The 24,027-nt window shown below is 43.5% G+C and overlaps 1 protein-coding gene across 3 annotated transcripts in view; it reads left to right on the top strand.

The window, feature by feature from the left end:
• The window catches only part of GRIP2 (glutamate receptor interacting protein 2), a 482,998-nt gene that overhangs the window by 440,358 nt on the left and 18,613 nt on the right, over positions 1-24,027 (top strand). For all 3 annotated transcript variants that reach the window (XM_073351294.2, XM_073351297.2, XM_078853578.1), the window contains exons 13-19: positions 1,695-1,840; positions 2,449-2,529; positions 11,201-11,267; positions 12,515-12,660; positions 12,954-13,098; positions 18,319-18,458; positions 21,911-22,087. In XM_073351294.2, the coding sequence (XP_073207395.1) occupies positions 1,695-1,840; positions 2,449-2,529; positions 11,201-11,267; positions 12,515-12,660; positions 12,954-13,098; positions 18,319-18,458; positions 21,911-22,087 (902 nt within the window). The remainder of the gene's footprint in view (positions 1-1,694; positions 1,841-2,448; positions 2,530-11,200; positions 11,268-12,514; positions 12,661-12,953; positions 13,099-18,318; positions 18,459-21,910; positions 22,088-24,027) is intronic.

Consider the following 24,027-nt stretch of genomic DNA (forward strand, 5'->3'; position numbering starts at 1 on the left):
CCTGGAATTCTGCACCAGTGCTTGGCTGTGGTAACTAAAGAGGAATGCAAGAGAAGAAAAATTTGGAAAGATTTCATGGGTTTAGTCCCTTCCTTCTAGCTATAATTCAATGGTTACATGTTTGTGTGTGAGACAGACAAAACTGCCCAATGGGCAATGGAAAGCCCAGGTACAGCACTGCATTCATGTCTTTGTGGAATAACGCGGTAGGCAAGACGAGCTGTGGTGGATGGCACAGAAGTCTTAAGATTTCCTTCTGAGGTTAAGGCAGGTGAGATTGGGGTTTGTTTGCAAACGTATTGCTTAGTGTTTGCAAAAACTCTGCTCTGTTCATATGCACAGATGAAACCCACAATATGTGGCATGCATGTTACAGTTATACAACTCCAACCCAACTGTAGAGTTCTTTGGTTTCTTCTGAATTAAAAAGTTGTTACACAGTTACGTTTTGGTTTTTTTTTAAAGTGTCAGTTCTGGTTATATTGGAAGAGCATCAAACAATAATATTGGCCTTTCGAGGCCAGTAAACAGCATCAATGTACATTTGGCGTCAGGAAATGCAATTACAAGGGATGAATGATTATCCAATTTGCTGAGACATTTTGGTGAGTTCATTGGATTGTAACTTTGATATTAGTCCTATATTAATCGGAGGACGCTGTAATTTTCAGTATCATTATTTTGGGTTCTAGGAGACTCAGACATGCACACATGGAGAGCTGTGTACCATTAGATATGGTTAGAGAGCAAAGGCAACTAGTTTTTATCCAATTTCACAGCTGTGGGTTTGGTTTCTAGGGGTGGCAGAGAGATTTCTCTGTGTACACTGCAGGAAACCCGAAGAACTGCTATTTGGGAGCAGAACATGACTGAGCAAAGAGTAGGTCAAACTCTGAAAATATCCGTGCTTGTGAGTTTGTTCCTGATGATCTTGGTAGGTTCTCTACATTAGGGTGTGTATTTTAGAGCTATGTATCTTGTTTTTGCGGTCTAATGTTATCATTTCTCAGCTGTCAGAGATGATCCGTGCCTGCAGGTGTGTGTGTGTGGGGGCGAGGGGGGACGGTAGCAGAGCAAGGGCAGCTGGCTTCAGCAGTGTTACTGAGCATGCTCTGTACAAGCCAAGCAGCAAATCTCGGGGGGCACATGACCCCGCATGGCTCCCCAGTGTGTTGCCTCTGTCAGCTGTTTTAGTCTTCTATAAATAGACTTGGAAACATCAGATTTTTATCAGTAAATGTCTAGTTCACTGTACACACACACACCAACAAAAAAAAATTTCCATCGATAACTGACATTTGCAGGTAGGCAAAGTACGAAAAATGCTGCTTGAGAATGAAGTAGTTTTAATTTAAGGAGGTTTACTTTGTATCTTTTGACATGTTAAGTTGACTCTTTTTGTGTTTTAACGGGGTATATAAAGCTTTAACTTTTTGAATCTGAGCAACTGCTGTCATAATAATTATTGGATTCCCCCCCGCCCCGTTGTCTTATTTCCTGCAACTGTGAAAATTGAAATGGCTAAAAATAGGAAAAAATGCTTTAAATAAACATTGATATTATCCATCAAAATGGTTGGAAAAAATAAAAATTGAATTCTTCCAAGTCAATCTGTAGATTGTGACTGACTTGTCTGGCAAAGGTGACTCATAGTTGTCTTTGAGCTTTTTCTCCTTTTCTGATCTGGACTGCAGGTGTGGGCTGCTACAAGTCGGAGACAGAGTCCTTTCCATCAATGGCATTGCAACTGAAGATGGGACCATGGAGGAAGCCAACCAGTTCTTGCGCGATGCAGCACTAACCAACAAAGTTGTGTTGGAGTTAGAATTTGACGTGGCAGGTATGTAATCAGTGCATTCACCTCTCTCACAGCATCCTCCAAAAGGCTCTGGTAGTTCTTTATTAGCCCCGATATAGGGAAAGACTGCTCCATAAACATTCTATAGCCTTGGTAAGAGCCACTGATTTGATGTGAGCTAGCAATGGAGAGATACATTCGATCCCTGTCTAAATCCTGTTTTATCCAGAAGCCACCTCTCTTAGTGGGCATGCATGCTTAATAGGTGAAGAGGTCATCTTTTTTTTCAGATATTTTATAAATGTATGGACTTAAGAGAGTGAGGAGACTAAAGGCAATGACTGGTTTCCTATGTGTGTGTGTGCTTGGCAGAGCTGCCTCTGAATCCTGCACCTCCTGATTATTCTCTCTCTACTGATAACAGTACATACAATATGTATATTTTTAATCCAATTTTCCTAAAAATCTAGATTGCCATTGTTAACCATGAGTACATTGAATGGACTAAATTATGTAGTATGTTACATTTATCAACACCTATAATATATGTCTTAAAACTAATTTTCTCGGTGGTTCAGAATGGTCCATCAAAACAATTGAAAAATCTGTCCTTTCCTACTTTTATTCTTCTCTCTGTTTTGGTTTTATAGAGTCTGTCATACCCAGCAGTGGTACTTTCCATGTTAAACTGCCCAAGAAAAGAGGTGTGGAGCTTGGAATTACTATCAGCTGTAAGTACTGCTTCGACTATAGCTACAACGGCTGGCAGTAGCAGCCACCACTAGCTTCCAATCTAGCTTGCTAGAGGAACACAATAAAGACAGAAATTATTTGGTTTTGATAGTGCCCACAATGTGCTAGAAATCAATGGGGCTTAAGCATATGCTTAAAGATAAGCATATGTTTTGTTGAATCAAGGCCTGAGTCATGTTCAGAGGGAGAGAGAGAGACCAATTTACTTCCTACTCTTTAAACTGCCAGGCAGAAAATACAGTGAAAATTAAGAAATGGCAGTTGGAGTCACAATTTCATCTTTGTCATTCTCTGTGAAGTTTTAGATCACTTTCCTCTCTACCCACCACTCACCAGATGAACACAACAGTTGCAGACCTTTAGGTACAGAGAAGAGGCATATGCTGGATAGAAGCAGCAAGTCAGAAGAGAAAAACAAAACAAAACCCTCCATCTTGTTCAGTTTCCATCACTGCTTTAGATTCAAACGCCAAAATAAGATTTAGGGATCACCTGTGAAGGCTTTCTCCTTTCAGGGAGGAAAGTATATCTAGTGCTTAGAAAGGGGAACTGGACATATAGGCTCCTGATTTTTAGTCACATTTCTTACACTGACCCACTGTATGAATTTGGGACAAGACATTTGGATATAGATTTTAAGGCCATATTGGACCATTGTGATAATCTAATCTGACCATCAGCATAGCACACAGGCCATAGAATTTCACCCAGTAATTCCTGCACCAAGGCTAATAATTTGAATTGTATTATAACATCTAAGTAGAGCTAGTCTGGTGGACTAAATGGGCCAGAGGGGAAGAGTAATTGTCTACACAGAGATGCTCAGGAAAACGAATCTGAATTAACTACAGTTGTGAATTGAAGTTCCTAGGTTTTGAACACTTTTGTATGTCAGGTCCTTTATTTGCAGGCCTAAACATGAGTCTAATTCTAGGCTTCTCTCTCTGAAAATCGTGGCTTGTTATTAAAGGAAAAAATTAAAAATGATACTTTTTGTTATTTGTTCCGGCTGCCCATTACTTGTATTTTATTCTGATGAGGCACCCAGAGCCGCAGCACAAGGGAGTGTGCACTTGTTTTAAAACAACCATTTTTACGGATCCAAACAGAATACTTTTTTATTTCTCCCTGGTTCAGAGCAGCATGTGGGTTGTGAGGTTTAATTGTTTACAAAGGACTCTGAGGTACTCCGTGTGGTACAGTTGAAAGTAAGTGCAATGTGTGACTGTAGACCCAATAATGTAGAGAACAGGCTCATAATGACCTGTCTACTCGTCCAGACTGCTGGAATGTGCCCCATGAAGCGCTCTCCTCTATTTCTGGGTGCATTCTGTTCAAATCACACAACTTTGTTCTAAATCTTTTACGGATTATAATCTATGGCAGTAAGAACTAGTAATGGTTCTTCAAGTGATGGTCCCTTTATGTATTCCAGACGTGGGTACGCATGCATGGCATGCAAACTACTAGTTGTGTTTTATTGTGTAGTCAGTATCTGATCTCCTTCAAATAAGTCCTTTGACTGGTTTTAGCCTCAGGAAAATGCTGATTGATTAGAAGAATGATTTTTTTTTTTTTTTACCTATATAAAATGTTTTCCCCCAGTGGCTAGTTGAGTTTTACTGCAGGGTGCATTTTTGTTGTTGCTGTTAAATAGGCATTTAAACTGTCATTCTTCTTAATACAATAACACTTTATATAGTAGGAAGGTAATTGAAAATTAAATAACAAATCTATCCCAGTGCCACTGGTAAGGTGCCATAGGTAAATCTCTGTATTATTCCCATTTGCAGATGATGGAGGCAGAATTTTGAGATGAAGATTAAGTGACTTGATCAAGGTTACTATGGGAATCACTCTCCTAACCAGGATTAGAACTCAGTCATGTGCTCAGACAACACCTCTCACATGTACTGGGACCATTTTGGGGGTCTAGGGAGGGGCCCATGACCTATGCCAGCCTGCACTTCACGGTGGTCTTTTCTGTTAACATTGCAGCTTCAGCTAATACGTGGAACTGTTCCACTTTAGCACTTTTACAGAAACAGAATATTCTACCTTGGCCCAGTATCTAAAGATTTTGAAAATAAATAGATACATGGTAGCGTAAATATCCTGCTGGAAGCAATTCTAATTATGAACCTGTCGTTAAAGTTAATGGATGATACAGGGAAAAGCTGGTAGTGGGAACTGTATTTTGACTGCTACTTTATTGTAGTTGATTCAGATTCACCTTTTTTTCCTGCTCCCTTTGCTTAGATATCCCTGGCTGGTAGTTGGTATTTCTCCTCTCCCCCCCTCCCCATCCTCCATTATACATGTTTATTCTTAAATGCAGTTTTATGATATTAATGCCATTTCTTTAATTACACATTGGCAAAATGCTGCTTTGTCTCAGTCAATAACAAAAGGTGTTTATAACCGGTGGAAGCGCTGGTGCGTGTGAGTTATGTGCTCAGCCTCCTTGGAGGGGAATAATTTACCAATACAAATCATTATGCATCCTATTAAAAATACCAAGTGGACGTGTGTTTTGAGCTTCTTCATCCATCATATTGTAAACGCTGAGATCACCAGAATCCCAGCAGACGTGGCGGGGGACTGAAAGCGGTTTATAAACAATAAATAAGGGTTTTGACCATCTCGCATTTTATTACTGCCCACTCACCACAGCCAAACAGCGCTGTCATTTTGAGCTCACTCTTCTTTGTCCTCTTCCAGGGTCACCAGCTGTTGTCTTCCGGAGTCTGCTCTTACCTCCTAGAGTAGCCTTTAAACTATCCCTGTGTGCTGTTAAACACACTGAGAAGTGTGTGATGCTTTAAAACGTATGTGGGCCTTGTCCACATGAGAACATTGTATTGTTTTAATTAAACTGGTTTGCCTTGGCATTTGTAAACCGAAACAAGAGTTGCCCACATGAGTGGCCTGCACTGATGGCAATCTTTGTATTTTAGGTATTTATCTGACCCCCATTTCCGTAGTATTTCACACTCTAGTGTATTTATTCTCTCAACACCCCTCTGAAGTAGGCCATGCTATTATTCCCATTTTACAGATGAGGAACTTAAAGTGTACAGTGGCACAGCTGCACTGGTGCGCTTTAGTGAAGACGGTACTATGCCGATGGAAGAGCTTCTCCCATCAGCATAGTTAATCCACCTCCTGAAAGGTGGCAGCTATGTGGACAGGAGAAGCTCTCCCTTTGACACAGCACTGACTACGCAGGGGTTTAGGTCGGTATAACTATGTTGTTCGGGGGGGGAGTTGTCATACCCCTGAGCAACATAGTTCTACCGATATAAGTCTGTAATGTTGTCCTGGCCTGAGGCACAGAGGGATTAAGGCCTTGTCTACACTAGAAAGCTTTCCGCTTTCATTATGCTAGTATAGTGGTCCAACCTCCCTACTGTGGATGTAGTTGGACTGGTGTAAGGATGGTTTATATGGGAATAGCTATTCCCATCTAGGATGGAGAATAACTGTACTGGTATGAGTCCCCTTTATATCTATAGAACTGCATCCATCTTAGGGCTTTTACCTATATAACTATTTCATTTTTTTTTTAAAAAAATCTCACTCCTGACTGAAACAGTTGGTTAAACGTTCAAGTAGGGATCAGGCCTAAGTGACTCGCCAGAGATCACGCGGGAAGTCCCCGGCTAAGGATAGAGTTGAGCCTGGGTCTTCTGCAGGCCTGTCTCCATTACACCTGCGGCCGTGGCGCGACTGCAGCCCGGTAGCTGTGCCTCTGTAGCACCGTCGTGTAGATGGTTCCTCCGCTGACAGAAGGGGGTTTCCCGTGGATGTAGGTAATCCATCTCTCAAAGAGGCAGAAGAATTCTTCCGTTGACCTAACCATGTCTCAGCTGAGGCTTTGGTCTACCTCACCACGTTGTTCAGGGCACACAGTTTTTCACAGCCCTGAGCAATGTGGCTAGGGTCGATCTAATTTTTAAACGTAAACCAGGCCTGAGTCCCAGCCTAGTGTCCTAGCCACTAGGCCAACTTTGCTCTCTCAACTGACTTGGTGAAATCCAATATAATTTTCTTGCGCTGACAAGGCATCAGTTATACAAAAGACTCTTGACGCCACTTTGGCAGTGTAAACGGGTTTGAAAGTGAATGTGAAGTGAAGTATAAAGGGGCTTAGTGAAAAGAAAAGGAGGACTTGTGGCACCTTCGAGACTAACACATTTATTTGAGCATAAGCTTTCGTGAGCTACAGCTCACTTCATTGGATGCATTCAGTGGAAAATGTGTTAGTCTGTAAGGTGCCACAAGTCCTCCTTTTCTTTTTGCGGATACAGACTAACACGGCTGCTACTCTGAAAAGGGGCTTAGTGTAACTGAGAACCCGGCAAATCTGTATTCAAGGTTTGAGGTAATGAGCCCAGCTCTTCAGTGGACTGCAGTGAATGGGAAGGGCATTGGAGACTTAATTTAGTTAATAAGAGCTATTCTGTGTTAATTAAATACTAAGTGACTGTTAAACACCTTGAGGGTTTGCTCAGATATAATAGGCTTGTATCTCTTGCCATCATTGGGGCAAAGCGATTATGGCATATTAGATTATATTTAACAAACCTTTCATTTCTATAGCTGTTGCGTCTTATTTAGAATGAATAAGGTTGGTTTTTGTAAAGATTTCCAATTATGTGCCAAACTGATTATTTATTTAAAATGAATTGGAAGGCCTACCAGTTTGTTAAAATTTAATTTGGTTCCTCTTTAATTATCATTATATAAAATAAAGTAAAAGACTTGTTTGGTTACATCTAAATTAAATATCAGCAAGCGTACGTGAAAAGCGTAATTTAAACTGTTAGTGTAGATCAGTTCCCTTTTAGGAAGCAATACGTTTCAGTAGGCGGATAGACTATCCTATTGTACTGCATACTCTATTCTGGGAGTGGGAAGTGTCTTGCTTCAATCAACAGTGACACCTATTGTTGACAGGTTTCAGGGTAGCAGCCGTGTTAGTCTGTGTTTGCAAAAAGAAAAGGAGGACTTGTGTCACCTTAGAGACTAACCAATTTATTTGAGCGTGAGCTTTCGTGAGCTACAGCTATAGAATGATCTAGTCTAGGCTTCTCTTTGAAGGACAGCAGCTGTGACAAAATGTTGCAGAGATCATAAGGCAGGGGATGGGGCAAAATGGGAGATGCTGAAGGCACAGTGTGGGGGGGGGCTTCTATAGGGATTTGTTAATACAGCTGGCACATGCTTGATACCACCAGATAGCGATGCGGTCAGTCCTATCACAGTATTTTTTAAATGTATTTCTAAAGGGAAATGTAATTGATTAAGCTAACCCTCATTTTAGGTGGCTGTATATTGATCAAGACTATGCATCCTCTCCCTTATGATTACATGCAGCAGACACAAGGTGAGGGGTGAAATTGGCTTTATTAAAAACCACTAAAGGATTATAAAAACAGGAATATTGATACAGACCTTGTAACAGAAGGGAAAGCACATGGTATGCACAGGAAAACACCTCAGAAGAAATGTATTCACCCAAAACTCCTATTCATTTATTTGTTGTGTGTTGTAGTAGCAGCGAGGCGCCTGAGTCCTGCCCCAGAATCCCATTGTGCTAGGTGCTGTACAAACACAACAAAAGATAATCCCTGCCTCAAAGAGATTGCAGTCTAAGTATAAGACAAGAGACAACAGATGGTATAGATGGAAGCAATGAGACAATATTAGTCCGCATGACAGGCAGAGGTCTCCGCGTGCCAGTCGCCTAGCCATTGGAAAGGTTGTTTTTGTTGTGTGTTTTTTTTGTAGGTATTATGGCAGAGAAGAGTGTTAAGGAGGGATTTGAAGGAGAACAATGAGGTGGCTTGTGGAAGCTTATAGGGGCTTCTCCCAATCTTGTGGGGCAGCATGGATCTGAGCCTCTTTGTCAACAGAATCTCCCAAAGACTAGGACCACCCAGGACATGTTCCCAGGTGTCTGTTCACACAATGGGGCACTTCCAGTGGGAAACCTACTTACAGCACACGGGTCTCCATTTGTTCCCCTGTCCCCAATGGTCAATACACAATGGTGTTTCAGGAGGCTGGTTTGAGGATACTGTTAAAACCATTAGATCCAGTCTGCATAACAAGATGGAACAAAGTTTAATAATGTGCAGTACAACCATGTGATAATTTGGTCCCTTTCATGGTTGGGTTTATAATGGAGGTGGGTCTTTATGCTAGTCAAGATACTAGTTCGTTTTTCCTTCTTGACTCTTTTTCTACCACTCAGTGAATTGGAGCAACCAAACAGCCTCTGGGTTTAGCTTCTGGCTCTAAATGGAACTGGAGAGCACTCAGTCTGCAGATACCAGATGCACGGGATGTGCATCAGCGCATTGTCAAAGAGGCTGTGAAGACAGCTCTTTTAGGTTCTATAACACTCACCATAAGCACTCCTACAGCACAGGACTCTCACGTATGTTTAGTTCTCTGCTGTGCTTGAGCATGGATTGGTGACATTTGACACTATTAAATACAGCTGACTGTGCAATCAGGCAGAGAATATCCTTAACAGTGACCTGCAAAGCGTTTTTTATAACAAGCTTCATACTAGCATATGTTTTTAAAACCCACTAATAAATTAAGACCATAATAAAAAAAGACCAACTTTTCCTGTCTTTGGATTCCTCTGGAATTTCCTTTTTGGCTGCTGTTTTTTTTCTCAGAGCTCATGTAAATTCATTCTCTGTGGAACAGTGACATCACAAATCCTGAACATGTTCATCCCTGGCTGTAAGCTGAGATGCTCATAGGCTTTGAGCTTTCTTTGCCACCATCACTCCCCTCCACCCCCCCCCCCCTTGGGAGACAATAGCAGCTGTAACCAAGGCAATGTAGCAATGTGTAAGTGCAGAGAGTGTGAGAGAGAGAGAGGAGAATGCTATTTGCATATGTTTTTGGCATGTGAATAGCAGTGAGGTCAGCAGGGGCCAGATCTCTTACCTAGGTTTTTCTGAGTGGGGAAGGGAGCCCACAGCCACTATCTTTAATGTAAATAATCGTGAAAATGCAGGCTTTGACTCAAATAAAGCAGAAGTGGCTCTTCGTGGACCACAAGTCTCATGAGCTGAAATTATCAAACTTGAAAAAGCTTTGCAGATCACCTTTTATGAAGATGTTGGGAGGTAGGTCAGGTCATGGTATGCAGCGAGCTCCCATCTTGTTTCATTTAAATGTTGGCATTTTGGAGTTCAGCTTCTTAGATCGGCCCCCCTGCTTCATCCTCATGCTTTCAGTGGCCCCTCTTAGTCTATAAAAACACCTGGGGTTTGGAGAGCCAGTTGAAATTCTGCTTGTGTGTACTCCCTTTCTGCAGCACCATGGGCAGAATCCTGGCTCCAATGAAGTCAAGGAAGTTTTGCCATTGACGTCAGTGGGGCCAGTATTTCACCCCTCTTATGTTCAAGGTGCTGTAAAATTCAGAAAATGTACAGACAACATGTTAGGCAATTGTCTCCAGCAGATTTAATGAAGCTGAACCATTGGGTGGGGAATTTATGCAGACGCGACGCTACCTGAATATGAAAAGATTTGCCACTCTTTAATGGCTAAACGATAACTATTAAATTTTTTAACAATGCTATGTTGAAATCAGTGGACAAATAAAGACTCTCTGCTAGATCCAGGTTTAAGCACAGAGGCTTTGTGGTTCATAAATTTGAATCAAATGAGACCCAGTGCATAACTGGCTTAACCACCTCAGATGTGGTGGAGAGAGAGAATCATGACCACCTTATGCATTATGCTAGATCTACAGCTTTCTTGCTATCAGCATCTCATGAGCTAAGTGGGATTCAGAGATACATGTCTTGGTAGAGGGATTGATTCATGGTCGTCACATGTTCTTGTCCTATACAGATCATTGGCCAAATCCTCCACTGCGTCACACCAGTGGGGTTAAATCTGCATCAAGCTCGTGTAACAGAGTGACAAATTAGGCCTGGGCTCAGGCTAATGCCAGAAACACTGAACTCTGAAACTACAAGTTACAGGACACTCTGTACTGGAGGGATTCGGCTCAATGAACGCATATATTAAGAATGGCCACGTTTTTGTGATTTAGAATTCAGAGAAGTAGGGCACATCCAATTTCTTACAGACAATGTAGGGGGAGAAGGACTATTTAACACTTACATGACTGCCAGCTACTAACAAATTGAGCAGATTTCCAGGCTGACTACACGTTTATTCAGAACGCCCAAATAATAATAATGTACAGTGAGATATTCAGGAAACAACTGTTATCTCTCTGTGAGGCTCACTTTGCGTGGCCTTCACACATTTTGGAAGGTGTAGACATCCGTGTTAGACTTGGGCAGATGGAGCTACACAGAGATTAGAAGCCCTTGCTTTGAATCACTTGATTCCACAGTTTCATCACCTTGTTCTGTAATAGGCTAAAAGGAATCAGCTGGCTAATTTAGACAGGATGCAAAAATTGCTTGGGCCCAACCCTTATTCTTGCAGGTCTGTCTTTTATAAATTCCAAGTGTGAAGCTGCACTTGTGTCAAATTAATGTAAATTTCCCCTCCCTGTAACTCCTTTTTCTCCCCTTGGCTGTCACTCTGATAGATTCCAGAGCCTGAAGTGTGTTTTATATGCATGCATCTCTTTTGCAGCTGCAAGTAGAAAGCCTGGTGAGCCTTTAATTATCTCTGATATCAAGAAGGGGAGCGTAGCTCACAGGTAAGCGCAGCAGTTGACTGTATGACAATATGCAATGCAGTAATTCAATGTAGAGACCTAAGTCACAGTGTTTGGTTCTGGACTACATCAAAGTTCAAGGGGAGGTCGGTTACAGAGGTTTGGTTCAGTCCATTATAGAATTTGGGGTTCAAATTCTCTGCTGGGATAACTGCACGGAAGTCAAAGGAATTAAGCCAACAAAGAAGTTAGCTCTGGATCTGGAGCCAAAGCTGTTCAGCTGGCCCCTCTGTGTGTGGATGTTTCCCTCCCCTTCTCTCTATTTAAGGGCAATGCATTCAGTACAGGTGGCTCATCAGACCCCTTACAGGAAGCGTCATGTCTTGTCAGCCGCTCTGTCCCAGCATGCAAGTGTTTCCCGCACAGGTGAACAGCGCACAGGCTTCCCTTCCGTAGAGTAAGCGGTTTTATGAGGACACTGACGGAATTTTATATATAAATCTGGGAGTGGGTTACTTCTTGAGAAGACCAGCTGGTTCCAAACTCCTTCCCAGCCTGTCCGGGAAGTGCTCTTCCTTGAGAAGTTTTCATTGTGGATTAATTTGGTCTATGCAAACCATGCAGGGTTCAGTTCTCGAAGGTGTTTGCATGCTGCATTCTGCTGCAGCAAACCGCTGCAGCTTCAATGGAGCACAAATGAAATAAATCCTAGCAGCCTCTCAAATAGGACTCTTCCCACTCCTCCACACATCCAGTCACTGTTTGCCGTCTGCCGTCCAATGAACCCAGGGACCCTACTCCTTACCTTGGATGTCTTATGGGGGGAAACAAAGGAGGCCACTAAGGTAGAAGGGTAGCTATTGTGGGGAGAGAGAAGCCATAGTGCATCTCAACTGGTGTGTAACCTGAACCTTATTAGCTAAGCCTTTATGAACCTGGGCCTGTACACATCTAAACCAAGGCTACCAAAAGGACTAGTGCAGCTTGTGAGATCCCTTTAAAGAGGACTGCTTTCCAGAAAGCACTAAACATCAGGCCCTTACATTGTGCCTCAAATTGGGCACGAGTGGTCTGTTCCAAGCAGGTATGGGGTTGGACGTGAATATTTTTACACCGCTCTAGATTGGCCCAGGTATTGCACCCCCACACACTATGGTCCCGATGGGCATTTCTAGGAGGTCTTGGAGGATAAAAGGCAATATTGTTGCCTTAATTCCTAAAATGAACAAATGGTCAGAAGATCTGAAAGGTTTAACCGAAATGACCATTTGTTGTTCTTTTCCACACAGAACAGGCACCTTGGAGCCGGGGGATAAGCTGTTAGCCATCGATAACATCCGACTCGACAACTGCTCAATGGAGGATGCAGTGCAGATTCTGAGGCAGTGTGAAGACCTAGTCAAATTGAAGATTAGGAAGGATGAAGATAACTCTGGTATAGAAATTCTGATGCAAAGCACTGTCTGACCATATTAATAACATTTGCCCAGACATAATGCAAAAGAACAAAGATGAGGCTGGCAGTCAGTCTGCTGACCACTTTCCAGTTGATTATAGAGCATCTTTTTTCCCCTCCTTCTTCTTTTAAATGTGGCATGGAAGGTTTAAATCCTATTCATCCTGTGCACAGCAGGAGACTTCAGGATTTTCGCTTCTGAATGTTCTGAGTTTTCCTCATGGCTTATTTATTTTTAAAATACTTTCCAGCATCCCTGTTTCCCATTTCAGATGAGCAAGAGACAACCGGTGCTATTATCTACACTGTAGAACTAAAGAGGTACGGCGGCCCTCTGGGAATAACGATCTCCGGAACAGAGGAACCGTTCGATCCGATCATCATTTCAGGCCTGACCAAACGAGGGCTGGCTGAAAGGTGAGGTGCAAAGCAAAGACAACCCTGGCCTGCTGATAGTGGGGGGACACAACCCTGGAATAGCTGACTCATGCCCCCCTCTCCAACAGTCCCCCTTTCTGGAAAGGAGCGGCCCCTCCCCATAGCTCCCAGCTGTTCTTCCTGCCTCTCCCAACACTGTTAAACAGCTGCCTCTCCTTGCCCCTTGCAGCTCAGCTGCCCTGCAGGGAGGGGGCCTGGCTGCACCATGTGACTGAGCAATCTGGAGGGGCAGGTGGCCCCACATGTCCCTCCCGAGGAACCCCAGCAGGGTGGAGGTTTACGGTGAAACTGGAGGGGGTCACGATGTATTGCAAAATTTAGAAAGAAGCAAAGGAAGGGATGTTTCTTTGGTCTAATGTGCTCTGAATGAGTGTCTAGTACACAGAGTCCCCAGGCCTAGCTTTGCAGAGGAAAGGTGCTATAGAGGTGCAAAGTATTATCATACCTACGTACACGTAATGCTCTCCACTCATGCCTCTGAGGGCCCCACACAGTGTTCACCTGGCAACCAGCCAGAGCATCATCCCTGAAATCCCGGCTGTGGTTCCATTTTAGTTCCACCTCCGCTTCTATTAGGAGTCTGCGCCGTCAGCTCAGGCTACCACCACCTCATCTAATCTGGGGAGCTGTTTCTGGAGATTCTGCCTAAACACAAGTGAGTGTGGTACCAGCACTCCCTGCTGCTAATGCCACCTGCTGAAGCTACAAATCCCAGAAGCCTTTACCACTGTCCCTGCTAGATTTCCATTATTTTGGTTCAAATGCTGGATCCAAATGTGAACGGATCTGCTCATTTTGTTGCTGTTTAGATCTAGATTTGGACAGCATTACAGTAGGTGTACTCTGAGACAATGTAAATACGGCTGTTATTTTGGTTCTAACAACCAGTAAGATGGAGGGGAGGGAGGACGACCTAAATAATTGGGGGGTTTCGAGGCTGCTCAGAATATAAACTATTCCTTATGTAAATTTAAGGTGGAGTTGAATCACACTTTGTGTCTTAATTTCTTCTTTTTATGTTGGCGCATAGGTAAGCATCTTGCTGATTACTTTCTGTAGGATTGCAGAGCCCTCTTCTGCACGAAGGGTAGAGCTGCAGCAAGCATCAAAACATGTCTCTTAAGGCTCCTAAGTTAGGGAGGTGCTAGAGGCTGGCATAATTCAAAACCGTGCACCCCAGATCTGAACTTGGTTCATCTTTCTTTCTGTGCTGGATTCTCTCCTGCAGCTGGGTTTTTAGAGGAAATCTGCACATAAATTCTCCACTTGCCTCTGACGTTCATTTTCACTTGGCAGGTACCACCTAAATGTTTCCAACACTGTGCTTCGTTTTGTACAGAAGGCAGATCAATTGTGTGCTCTGGGAAAGAAGGAGAGAGAGAGAGAGATGTGGAATTAAATTGCAATATCCAAAGGCTTTATCTATCTCTTGATTTAATTTGTTTTATTTTAGGATTTTATGCAGCCGCCTGTCATCGTAGTAGCTGTGCGTCTTCCATGTAAAATGAGGATCAGTAGCAAAGTCCTCAGTGGACCTGGTGGACTCTGGCATTTTTCTCCTTTTTCAGGCGAAAAACTCTGCATTGTTTTTGGAAGCTAGACCGTTCTGCACAGCATAAAGTAGTGTTGATATGAGAAGGTGGAATACTGTTGGGATCAGCACATAGTGATCTTATACCCATAATGCTTTCTATTCCCTTGTACAGCATTCCTGGCTGTTCCCCTCTTTCCTCGGAGATGTGCACAGCTGGTTGGTCAAGAACTGTATGTGTCACAGGGCAGGCAAGGGCTGCAGTGATATTGAATTCTGATTGGTGCTGGCACAGAGCAAGAAATAAAACCTTTGAGGGGAGCAATGGAGTCGTTTAGTGTGTGTACTGTAGCAGTCTAACGAAGAAATGCCTGTCCATAGCAGCAGCATAGATATAAAATAGAAAAGTCACAGCAGGGACTTCTCTGTGTAACCTTGGCTTCCTTTCAGGAATGATTGGGATGAAGTCTGCCAGGAGGGTAGGGTGAATATTGTTCTAAGATGCTGTTCCCAAAACGATAGAGGGGCTAGGAAGTTAAGAGCGGGGGTGGGGGGGAGGCATTGCCAGTTCACATCTCGGGGGGGCTGGCAGGGAGAGGGAGGATGGGAACAGCTAATCCCAAGCATCTTGTTCTGCCCCCTCTCCCAGCAGCCAGCAATCCTCTTTCCCTTCCGCCTTAGCACGATGCCTCTTGGAAATGAGGCGGGCCCCCAGAGCCGAGCTGGGTCCCTATGTCTACACCATCGGCTTCTAGAGAATTCAGAGCTAAACCCAATCCCAAGCCTATGTACAGCTTTTGCAGGAGCACAGCATGCTGCTCAGGAGACATCACAATGTGCAGTGGATGTGTTTCCTATTATCACAATGGAGATGTTCTGGCTGATTCGCCCCGTAGTGGGACTGCAGCTGCTACTGATTTCTGGATAATGGGGAAGGCAGAGTGTCCTCTAGGATCTGCCACGTGTATGTCATACTGGGCGACCGACTGTCTGGCTGGGCTTAGAAGGCTCCGATTCAAGTAACTAGTTTTATGTCAACCTTGAGTATTTTTATGTTGCAAACATCTGATCTGGTGTAAACCTACAGAGGAGGATTCAGGTTAACGGGGTCATTGTGAAGCAACAGCTGTCTCCCACCATTAATCCTTATGCTCATTTGCACAGCTGCACTACCCAAGGGCAACCACAATCTGTGGGAATGCAAAGCTTTCTCCCCACCCCTAAACTCACATACTGGTGAACGCTTATGTCAGGTCAGCACTGCTTGGGTGAGATCCTGGCCAGGGTTTAAATCGGTCACCAGGAAGTGTCGTGTGTCTCACTGCCCGAATTTTCAGGTTTGGATGGGCTCTTTGAATACCCTCCGGTGGAGTGCAAAACTGCCTTGCCTCAGATCCACATCAGACCCCTGCTGGAGCCAGGACCCTATCACTGCAAACCAATCCTTTGTGTCTTGGTTCTGGCAGAAGATGTGTCTATCGTGTTGTCAGCAGAAACTCTTTAGACTGTTTTGCACTGGAGCAGCATTAAAGGAAAGGGTAGCATGATTCAAAATAAATAGGGAGATATGAGACAGGTATCGGGACCTACGTGCTCTCTGGTTAACAAGGGGTTAACTCCAGCTCAGCTTCCCTCTCCCTTGCAGAAGTGTTTATGGCACAGGCTAGATCAGTGACTGCTTAGGAGGAAAGCCTCTGTCTCCATACCCAGGGTAGTCTGAGTGGCTTGGTTTACTTTTCCTAATACTTGAGGAAAAGACCTTACTAACTGTGACTTTTTTTTTTCTTTCTTCTGCTGAGTCATTTAACCAATTTATATACAGTTACGTTACTCAGGTTATTTCTAGCTAGGCTGCTTTATGGTGTGGGACGGAGGGGAGAATTTGGTCCCATTCATGGTTCAGTGATTGATTTCATTGCTAGGAGAGGTGGTTTCTAAGTGTTAGAACTACTGTAGCAAGTTAAGCATCTTCTGTAATGTGCTACCATTTAAAATATTTTTTTAAAAAAAATTCAGCTGTGTAGATGAAACTTTAAGGCAGATACTCCAGATCCAGTTTGAATCGATAATTTACTTGAATGACTTCAATTTTTCCCCAAGGGTTTTTCAGTGGAAATTGAGTGGAACTACAGGGACATCTAGTGGCCAGTTAGAGAAATAGTGTACTTCAGCTGAAAAATCTTACCAAAAATATGGCTTAATTTTGCAACTTTGCAACTGTAAAATAGATTTTTAAAACTGACAGGTGGTGGTTTTCGACTTTCATTTGTCTTCGCTGTAACAGCATGTGATTTTAAAGGAGTAGATAAGTATCTGCTTTTGTCAGTAGCTGGCAAAGTGCAAAAAGCTTGTATTTAGAGGAACTGCAGTCAAATGTAATTTACTAAATGAATGAAAGTGACCTAGCTGAGAACTCCAGTTCTGATAGAAAGGTGTGATGTTCCAGACTTGCACTCTTTCTGATTCAGTCATGAGTTTCCCATGATATAGCCAAAAATTGTGGAACTTCTGGGGAAAGAAGCTTCTCCTTTTGACTTTTATCATTAGGGAGCATTAACATTGGTACCATAAGTAAGATCCAACAAGCACCTAGATCTTCCCTCCCAGTTGCCAGTCGTTGGGGTGAGTCTATTGTTGCATTTCCAGGTTACCAGAGCTGCCAGCCAGCACAACAATCTGTGGCAGATGCGAAGTGAATGTGTGTCACTGTTGTAGATTAGTAATGCAATAATTGAGCAATAAAGAGTGAAACTTGGCATGATTCAATATTGCTTCCACATCGTATAATCAACAAGCTGAAGCCAACTGTAGCCATTCCTCAAGTCTGAAAACTTGGATCGCAGAAGTTAACCATGGAAAAACTTTTAGGGCTGTAACCAAATGTCTTCTAGTAGAAGCTCGGCAGTGTGGTCCTCACTCATCTAAGTACATGTGCATAAGTCCTTTTTGTTTAGTCACCTGCTTTGCTGAATCAAGGCTGGTAACTCAGCGAGCCAAGCAAAACAGTTTGCATATATGTTGGTTTGAATTTTTAAAGTAATTTACGTTGTCTTTGGTTTTGCCCCCTCCTGTGTTCTTTCCATGAATGTGGAAACAAATGTTAAAGTTGCATGCATGAGTATTCACAGAAATCTCACACTGGAATCGTTGTGTGCTTTTCATATACATTTGACTTAGTTATAGGAGCTGCCAATTTTAAAAAGCTGAACTTCATTTGCACTCTTACAGATTCACAGCTATTATGGTGACTGGGACATTATATAGAGAGATTCCTAGTGATGTTTGATTTAGTATTCTGCTGCCATCCATAATATGATAAAAAGAAAAGGAGGACTTGTGGCACCTTAGAGACTAACCAATTTATTTGAGCATAAGCTTTTGTGAGCTACAGCTGGAGCTCACGAAAGCTTATGCTCAAATAAATTGGTTAGTCTCTAAGGTGCCACAAGTCCTCCTTTTCTTTTTGCAAATACAGACTAACATGGCTGCTACTCTGAAACCATAATATGATAGACACTATCCACATGTACAAGAAGACCCTATCCCTGCTCTTATAAAGTACTGAAGGCTAGTTCGCCATTATTTTAAAGCAATCTGTTAACGGCCCTTATATTAGGGAAGACAGCAGCCTTCCTCAAAGTTTCTAACTTTGTGTCTTTCCTCTTTAGGACTGGAGCAATCCATGTGGGAGACCGGATATTAGCTATTAATAATGTGAGTCTCAAGGGCAAACCACTCAGTGAAGCCATCCACCTACTCCAAATGGCTGGAGAGACTGTAACGCTGAAGATCAAGAAACAAACCGAAAGTAAGGGCAGAAGCCTTTGCAACCTTTTTGTCCAAAGTCTACAGCTACAGTAGAAATGAGGTTGGCCTCATGGTGTAGCAGGTCGTGTTCTGCAATGCTATAGGAGAATCTGGATTTAATTCCTCACCCTGGTGTTCTGCTACCTGGTTGTCTAGGGATAAAACATGCTGCAGAGCCCATATATCCAGATCTGAAAAGGAAGACCTGGGGGGAAATTTGGGGGAAAATCATGACTAAAAGTAAAATATTTATTTAAAAAAAAATTATATATAAAGGGACACAATCAGCAATAATAATCGCATCTCGGTCTGCAAATGTGTAACTTGCTGCCATTCCAAGTAACACCTAAATTGACTAGAGGTGGAAAGAGATTAGATGGAAAATGTATAATTAGTTAAAATGTACTTTTCGAGACAGCACTTTGTGTGTCAGTGGTTTCACAGGTTTCCCCATCTGTGTGCATGTCTCGCACAGCAAAAGGGAGAGCGGAGAGAAATCTTTTTAAAATAAAAAATGTGATTTTTATAAAGCTACAAAAATTATCTGGTGTAGTTCCTGGAAAAACTACCTTTAACTCTTCCTTTTGAAACAGACTTGGTTTCACACTGGTTGTTATCCTTTTAAAAGCCTCGCCTAGCTTGTGGTCCTAAGATCTTCAAAGCTCCCTTCTTTTTGTATTCGAATTCCGCACCCCACCCCCCACCTACTTACCTCTGTGCAGCTTTGAAGTCATTCCACTCTGATGTAGCATCAAAGAAGGAGGAGGCATATCTAGGACAGACAGGTCATTTTTAAAATTGATTATCTTGTCCCTGCTAAAAAATATTAATCTGGGTAAGTTTTAAAAGTATTTTCTTCTCCAGGGCCCCTGCCAAATGCAAACCACATGAAACTCCTCCCATCAATTTCCAAAAAGATTGTGACCAGTCTCTAATCCCTCCTTCCCCTTCCCACATTATGTATTGCCTTTTTATTGTGCTTTTGCACTTTCTAGGGCTGGCAGGGGCCAGATGTGGAAGTGCCGTGGGAGAGACAGTTTCTTCCTGTTCTACTTAATAGCAGGAAACACCAGAAACTCTTCCAGGAAAGCCTATTCCAGTCTAGATTTGAAAGTCCAAGAGGTTTGACAAAATAATAAAAGTACCTTGCTCTTACTTAGCTCTTCTCTGTAGATTTTAAAGTGCTTTACAAAGGAGATCAGTATCATCATTCCCATTTTACAGATGGGGAAAACTGAGGCATAGGGACAGCTGTGGCTTGTCCAAGGTCAGCCTGCAAAATAGTGGCAGATCTGGTAATTTAATCCAGGTGTCCCAAGTCCCAGTCCAGCATCAATCTGCTAGGCCAAACTTCTAGGGCCTTCTCCAAAACAAACCTTTTGCCCATGATGCTCTGTGGGTGCTTTCTCTGTAGGTCACTGAAATAGTTGAAGAAATGCCAAATTGTGATCAGAAAAGTGGCTTCACATTAACCATTCTAAGTATAAAGGCTGTGTAATTGAAATCTCAAGGTAATCTTAGGTTAATCATAGCAAGCAATCCTTTTATTGCTTGGGATGCAGGGATTTTTAAGGCTAATAAACTTTGCTTGGCAAAATAGTCCTCTGTCCTCATTCGACAGACAGTGCTGATGCACTGAGGGTAAAATGTTGGGGATAGAAGGCAAAGGTGGTGGGGCCAAAAAAACTGAGATGTTCAGTAAAGTTAAATCATGACACAAAGAAACTGATTCCATCAGTAGCTTCTGCTAAAAAGGGGGAATAATCTAATGGTAATAGGGCCTGTTATCTCTAAAATAATATAAAGAGAGGGGCCTGCCTGAGCTGTGACATTCAGATCCTGATCCAAGTTACAATTTCCTCAAGCCCTCTCCTCTGAGGGGGGATGGTTCATTTGAATTTAAATAAACTCATATTCACCTTCCAACATGTTATTACTTTAACCAGATGGCTTAGGGTCCTGTCCACATTGCGTTTGTATCCCCATGGGATAACCTTGCTAAAATGGTTTCAAACACAGTGAAGCCACCCGTTGTGTCCAAATAGCAGATCACATGCTAGACCACTGTTCAAACACAGTTTGGGTCCTGTCCATGCTGGCAAACCATGTTAGAAACTGTTTGCACTGAAGCTGTGTCTAATCTAAGTAACGTGGGGGTAAGGAAGAAGTCCCTGAGCCCTTCCAGATAGGGAATATTCTTATCTGAGGTGAATCTGATCAGTGATGATGTGTGTAGAAAGCCTCCAGAACAGGGGTGGGCAAACTTTTTGGCCCAAGGGCCACATGTGGGTAGGGAAATTTTATGCAGGGCCATGAAAGTAGGGCTGGGGCAGGGGGTTGGGGTGCAGCAGGGGGCTCAGGGCAGGGGGTTGTGGTGTGGGGTGCAGGAGTGGTTTGGGGTGCAGGCTCTGGTCCGGCACAGCTTACCTTGAGCAGCTCCGCGTGGCAGTGGTGAGCAGCGGGGCTAAGGCAGGCTCCCTGCCTTCCCTGGCCCCATGCCACTTGCAGAAGTGGCCAGCATGTCCGGCAGTGGCTCCTGGGGTGGGGTGGGGCAGGCGGCTCCACCGCGCACTGCCCTCACTTGTGGGTACCACCTCTGAAGCTCCCATTGGCCACAGTTCCCCATTCCCAGCCAATGGGAGCTGCAGGGGGTGGTGCCAGCAGGCAAGGGCAAGGCACAGAGCCCTCTGCCTCCCTTCCCCCAGGGGCCACAGGGATGTGGTGTCAGCCGCTTCTGGAAGCGGTGCTGGGCCAGGGCAAGCAGGGAGCCTGCCTTAGCCCCCTGCTGCGCCATGGGGCTGGCAATCCCACGGGCCAGATTGAAAGCCCTGATGGGTTGGATCTGGCCTGCGAGCCATAGTTTGCCATCCCCTGCTCCAGAAGGAGGAAGGGGTGGATTTGGGGATTTAGCGTAGCTCTCAAGTCTCTGCATTCTGGAATTAAAAAAAAAATCCCAGTGATTAGTTTATTATGTACAACATGTATATGAGAACATGCACAACATAAAAAGATGGCCAGTTGTTTAGGGCTCTGTGAGAGCAGTCATTGTAAGGCCATATGTATGGAGACATTCTAACTGTCCAATAGTAGTCTCCCTTTTCAGATAGAGATGTTCCAAAGAGCTTTCTCAGAAGATTTGCAGGGCCAAAAATCTACTCTTAATACCAGTTGACCACCTGGTGGTGAAGTTTAGTGTGTTTTAGCAAAATATAAAGGTTGCAGTTAAGAGTGATGGTTCCTTTCATAGGAGGCCTGTTTTTCCAAGAAGTGGATATTTCTGCTCTGGCTTGTTCAAATATCTGAGCATACACCTCTCTCTGACGTTTGCCCACCACCTTTGTAAATATGTTTATCTGAGCAGGTCTTCAGTTTCTGATGGTCTTTGTCAAGTAACATGCGTCCCACCTATACTCAATAAAATGCCTAAGAACAAGTGACATGTTTTGGTTCCAGGGTCTTATCCCAAGAAGTCGGGGAGTATGAATGAAGTGAGTGACCCAGAAGATGAACTGACTGACTCTCAGAAAACTAGCAAACTCTCTGAGATTTACTCCACCACCATCCCCAGCGTGGACAGCGCTATGGAATCCTGGGATGGTTCGGGCATTGACGCAGGCTATGGAAGCCAAGGTGAGTCTGGGTCTCTTTACTGTAGATGTGGGAGCCAAACTGGATATAATGAGAGCTGCCCCAAACTCAGACTGAGCCTGACCCTCTTGCATGATTTCCTGGCTGCAGTGGGGCACTGAATTGCTGAAATACCATGGACAGCATTGTTCTTGTGGTATTTTCAGCCTGATGTAAAGCAAGATTTTCAGGACAATTCTGAGCAGAGGCTGAAGAGTCACCAACATTTGGGTACTTATCTGAGCAAGTTCTTGCTGCCATTTCTAGTTCTACTATTGTTGTTTTGCACGTATGGTGCCTTTAGCCTGAGAATCTCAAAGCCCTTTACAAAGATAGATAAATATTATCCCCGTTTTATAGATGGGGAAAACTAAGGCCAGTAGAGGTTCTGACTTGCTCAGGATCACACAGTGGGTCAATGATAGAATTGGGGATAGAACTCAAGTCTGTTGACACCCAACCACTTTCTTTAGCTTCTGGATTATGCCACTTTAAATAGCTTTTGCACCTGATGCTTGGGGTTTTTTTCATCCATTCAAAATATTATCTGTTTTAGCCAGTAGCATGGAAGGTTGCTTGAAATCTATAAGCCCTTTGTGTAATTAGTAGCACTTGGGTTCACCACGCACTGAATACCTTGTTCAATGAAGTATGAATATTGCTTCGGATCTTTCTAACCTCTGCAGATATGTCACTTTATATCTGCATTAGGGATAATGAAACCAATAAATTAGAATCTCTCCCTAATCACTGGGGGAAAGGACTTAATGAAACCATTGCATAACAGCAAAAGATACTGCAGAGTAAAGCAATACGGTTGGCTCTCACAAACACGAAAGGAGAGACTCACTATCTAGAGGAGATGGAGCCATAGGCAAAAAGCAGCTTGGCTAAAAGGGATTTTCTTGTATTTTCTGTTTATTGCATTACGCTTCATCGCATTATACCGACACTGGCTGAAGTGAGTGTGGAATGGACAGAAGGTTGCTAAGAAGTAGACTCAACTGTCTGGCGGGCAGAAGCATTGAGTAGCAATAGTGAAGAACCTGTCCTCAGCCACTGCAGGGCCAGAAGTGTTGCTGATGCCATGGTGTGTGTGGGTAGGGTTAACAGGGCTGGTTGTGAAGCCCATTCAGCAAAATAAGAGCACAGGGTCAGATTAAATAAATGTACCTCGTGTTCCATTTGTACCTACCATTCACAGCTGTTAACTCAACAAAATAGCTCTGTCGTATGAAGGATTTGGGTGAGGCTGTTGCACTAGACTGTGTCATGAACATACCACCAGGGGGCTCCAGTGCAGTAGGATTTTTATGTTGGATTTCCCAGGAGAAAAGCCTGAGAAACACTTGTGCTTATGGGACTGAATGGAAGGAGAGAGCTCAGGAACACCCAGGTTGACAGCCAGATATATTGCTGTATTCTGGCCCTAATGCACCGGGGGGAATTTGACTCGTAGCACCATAGAGGTTTGGGCAAAGCGACCATGATGTTCTCCTGACCCAGGAAATGGCGGCTGCTCTCAGCTTTTGTGAGCTGCTGGCAAGTATTTTCTGGGGCACTCTCTCCGGAACATTTTAACCTTTAAGCACAGAGAACACTCGGCTAAGGAAAATAATGGATCTTGGCATTTTCACAGGAATTACTGGCATTGTCCCTCAGCATTTCCATTGCTCTTGGCTGTCCAGGAGGTCAAATCTCCTTTAATTATGTGTTGCTCCGCTACCTCTTCCTGTTGATTTGGCAAAGCCTGTATGGCAGCGTGCAACTTTTCTTGGAAAGGCTGCTAGAGTTTCTCTGAAAAACGCACTGAATAGGCCGGGGAGTGAGGAAGGTGGGGAGGGGTTGCAAGTGAGTTTATTTCCTTTGCCGACAGCACCTAAATTACCAATGAATGCTCTGTTTGGAAAAGTCGCTGTCTATACTGCTTCATCCCCCTGAGA

The sequence above is a fragment of the Lepidochelys kempii genome, chromosome 7 (assembly GCF_965140285.1).
Source record: "Lepidochelys kempii isolate rLepKem1 chromosome 7, rLepKem1.hap1, whole genome shotgun sequence".
Classification (NCBI taxonomy): domain Eukaryota; kingdom Metazoa; phylum Chordata; order Testudines; family Cheloniidae; genus Lepidochelys; species Lepidochelys kempii.